The sequence below is a fragment of the Hippocampus comes genome, unplaced genomic scaffold (assembly GCF_001891065.2).
Source record: "Hippocampus comes isolate QL1 unplaced genomic scaffold, H_comes_QL1_v1.1 scaffold405, whole genome shotgun sequence".
NCBI classification, from domain to species: domain Eukaryota; kingdom Metazoa; phylum Chordata; class Actinopteri; order Syngnathiformes; family Syngnathidae; genus Hippocampus; species Hippocampus comes.
In genome coordinates, this window is record NW_017805864.1 from 67,218 (window position 1) to 71,377 (window position 4,160).

The following is a 4,160-nucleotide window of genomic DNA, read 5'->3' on the forward strand; positions in this document are numbered from 1 at the left end:
GATGCACATGCCGGCACAAACTATTACCTCCCTGGCTTTTAGCCTCATCTTGCTGTAATGAGGGTCATTTCTCGCCACTGGGCTGAAATATTTTCCATCCTCAAAAGACACCTCCAGTTAGCCTGCAACCTTTTGTGCTACCTTGTGATGAAAGTCCACATTTTTCTGCAGATGATATTTCTCTTGTGCCTTGCCCTGCTTTAAATTTAATTCCATTCTTTCCAGCGAGCCAAGAAAGGTGACAGTTCATTAAAGAGACGGAGTTAAACGTTTTTTTAAAGTGTAAAAAGGCAGAAGGCAAACAAATGAAGACTTGACGTAGCGAATGGAGTATTCTGACCTGTTTCTTTTTCATTCACTGTTTTACAGGGACCGACCGCGATGCTGTTCTGGACGTATAATGAGGCATGCGATGACAGTGGGCAACGTGAGTAAAAGAGTCATGAAAGGCCCAGCGCCGTACTACCGCATCCTCCTGGGTGGGGCCGTGGTGCTTCTCCTGGCCAGATTGGCCCAGAGTTGCCCTGCCCGATGTGAGTGTTCTGCGCAGACCAAGTCAGTGAGCTGCCACCGCAAGCGTCTCAGCACCATACCTGAAGGCATCCCCATCGAAACTCGAGTCCTAGATCTCAGCAAAAACAAGTTACGCATAATCACACCGGACAACTTCTCTTCATTCCATCTTCTGGAAGGCTTGGACCTGAGTGACAACCTCATCAGTGTGGTGGAAACTGGATCATTTCGTTCCCAGCTTGCTCTCCGCTCACTGAACTTCCGCAGTAACGTGATCCAGCTGGTTCCTGCAGGTGTACTGTCTGGCCTGACCAACCTCACTCACCTTGACCTCAACCACAACCGACTTGTGGTTCTGCTGGACCACGCCTTTCAAGATCTGCACAAATTGGCATCCCTCGAGGTGGGTGACAATGAACTTGTTTTCATCTCTCCGAGGGCCTTCCTGGGATTAACTGGACTCCGAAGTCTGACCCTGGAACGTTCCAATCTCACTGCAGTCCCTACTGACGCTTTGGCACATCTACACAACCTGGTCGAACTACATCTTCGCCATTTGAGCATTAGTTTTCTGAAGCCTTTCTCTTTTAAGAGGCTGTTCCATCTCCGCCAACTGGAGATCGATTATTGGCCCTGGTTGGACACACTCCCCCCACTGTCTCTGCATGGCCTCAACCTCACAACCTTGTTTATAACCAACACGAACGTATCTGCCTTCCCTGGTGCAGCATTGCGCCACCTGCACTACCTCACTCACCTCAACTTGTCTTTCTCCCGAATTCAGCATATCCATCAAGGAGAGCTTGGGCACTTCCCGCATTTGATGGAGCTCCGTCTTCAAGGGTCTCAGCTTGTTTCTATTGAACTCTTTGCATTTATTGGCCTCATATCTTTGCAACTATTGGATGTGTCACAAAATCGCCTAGACTCTCTGGAGAGGGGAGTTTTTGCATCCCCAGACAGCCTCCAGAGGCTTTGTCTGGGTGGAAACCCATTGGTGTGTGACTGCAGATTGCTTTGGTTGCTGAATAGCTACAAGCCCCCCTCCCTTCATATTCTTGATCTCCAGCCCGAGTGCAGCGCCCCCGAGTACCTCCTGGGAAAAACTCTTCGTGAGCTCAAGGAACCACTGGTCTCTCGGTACATGACCTGCACCAAGCCTCGAATTGGACCCAACATAACACAGCTGCTGATGGCTGACGAGGGTCAACCTGCCCGTTTGAGCTGCATGGCAGAGGGAGCGCCAAGGCCTTCAGTGGTCTGGATTACACCTCACAGACGCTACATCACAGCCAAGAGCAGCGGCAGAGTGGAAGTCCAACCAGATGGCACCCTGGAGATCAAAGCTGCAGAGCTGCATGACAGCGGAGTGTACTTGTGTATTGCAAGTAATGCTGCTGGCAACGCCAGCTTGTCGGCCTCTTTAGCCGTGAAGAGCCTGGGCATTAGGGACAACTTTCACAATAGCAACAGGAGCTCAAACTATTTGACAAGCTCCAACAGCACTTGGGGAAATGGGACTGTGTTGTACAACATGACAGTCCCCATAGACATTAAGACTATCATTATATCCACAGCCATGGGCTGCCTGTCCTTTCTAGGTGTGGTCGTCTTCTGCTTCCTGCTGCTCTTTGCCTGGAGCCGAGGAAAAGGACGTCATAAGAGCAACTTTGATATTGAATATGTCCCACGCAAAACCAATGGGGCCTCAGCCGAAGTGACAGAAACAAGTGGCCCCCGACGAGTCAATATGAAAATGATCTGAACCTGAAGCGGACTGATGCGCACAACGACGACAACAACAATGCAGTGCACACACATCGGCTTGAAAAAAAAAGTTGCTTTCAATGATCCCCCCGTGGAATTGTGACAAATGATGTACTAATATAGTGGCTGTCGATGAAGGTGATCTCGTGATCATGTGAATATCGAAGTGAAACCGTGAACGTGTTTATATCAAATAATGTCCTTACATTACATTGAATAGAATACTATAACCAACATATCAATATGGGAGTGATCTAGTGTTGCACTTGGCATGTGTATCAGTGGTGATGTGATGAGTAATGATGTTGTCCACTATCCGTGACATCAAACCGAAGGACGGAGTCACTGAGGGTTATGGGGGGAGGGGGGAGGGGGGGAATACTCTAAACGCAGCGATAGCGATCACCGCTGCAATATGTCAGGACTAAATTGTCTAACACCCATGTTAGCTGCAGTGTGAATGGTGTGTGTCGTAATCACGTGTGCTGTGTGTGCGCATCGCTGTACGCATGTTGCGTTTGTGTCTTTCGTTGTGCATGTGCACGCATTGCCTTTCTTATCAGACAGAAATATTAAAAAGATGGGGACCGGCGGGCCTTTGTTCTCGTTGGGTCATTGTCACTGTTGGGTAAAACGGGATCATATTGTATATGTTTTTGTAATGGGAAAATCCAATTTATTCTTAAAAAGAAATGCTGCATCCATTTTGAAATAGTTGCCCTCATGCAAGGAGACGAACATATGGGGAATTCAATGAACTCAGGGCGACATTGCGTTGTAATTTAATGTGAGGCGTGAGCTTTGTCTTCGTCAAAGAATTCACTTTCCAGGAAAGACAAGACATTCCCCTCAGAAATAACATCGGTCAAAGGCGTTATCGCACGACAAAAGCTCCCGGCAATAGAAATGGTACATTAAAGCTGTTTCAAAATGTCATAAATCACAGGCAGTTTTTGCTGCCAGAAACGAAAAAAAAAAAAAAAAATCCCTCGATGTGACATAAGAGACTCTGTGGCCACAACGGCAAAGATTTACGGGCTAGTGCCCTCTTTTGGACAAGACAAAGTTAAGCCTCACCGAGTTATGGCTTAAATTTCCCGTCATATTTCTTTGATCGCACCTCTTCACTTCCTTACTGGGGCTCTGCTTATTTCATAGGTGTCAATTTCAAACTTGTAATGGAATCTTGTAACGTTATGTTTCTTTGTGAGGAAATATTTTCCGTGTTTGGTGTGGGCAATATTGGCAAAACAATTAAGGGCAAGTCTTTGTATTGCAGGGACATGGGTGTTGATTTGTGTAATTCTGTTGTGATAAAACATTCAAAAGTTGTATAATTGTTTTCGTATGATACATTTATGGGTATATTTTCAAAAGAAAATAAATATCAAACCTACCCCTGATTGGAATTGTATTTTAAATTCAGCTGGAGTTACTCTAATAGCATCGGAATAGCCGTATGTCTGCGATTAAATATTTACCATTAGCTTGAACTGCACACAGATTCCCTTTGTGATGTTTGTGACCACTGCTTGAAGTCCATGACATCCTTTCTCTGAAAGCATCTTTTTCATATATATATCTTGATGTGATTGGCAAAGACAGAGTTGTCTGTGTTTGAGTTTGAAAGCCTGCACGGAAACAAAAGCTGCTGCTGTTGACTCATGAAGACATTTGAAGTCCCTCATACAGTGGTACATCTACTTACGAACGTCTCTTCATACGAAATTTTCAAGTTGCGAAACGCCTCAAGAGGAAAATATTGCCTCTTGTTACGAAAGAAATTTCAACATAGGAAAGGTAAAAAGACAGTATGGGCTGCTACTCGCAACTCCGATTTTCCTGAACGCAACATACTCATAGCTGCTCTGCCATTGGCT

The 4,160-nt window shown here is 45.9% G+C and overlaps 1 protein-coding gene across 1 annotated transcript; it reads left to right on the top strand.

Annotated features, from left to right (window-relative positions):
- The first annotated feature begins 239 nt into the window (after positions 1-239).
- LOC109526961 (leucine-rich repeat and immunoglobulin-like domain-containing nogo receptor-interacting protein 2) lies at positions 240-3,782 on the top strand. The gene has a single exon (XM_019888552.1). The coding sequence runs from the start codon at positions 326-328 to the stop codon at positions 2,276-2,278; it is 1,953 nt and encodes a 650-aa protein (XP_019744111.1). The 5' UTR covers positions 240-325; the 3' UTR covers positions 2,279-3,782.
- Positions 3,783-4,160: the final 378 nt, after the last annotated feature.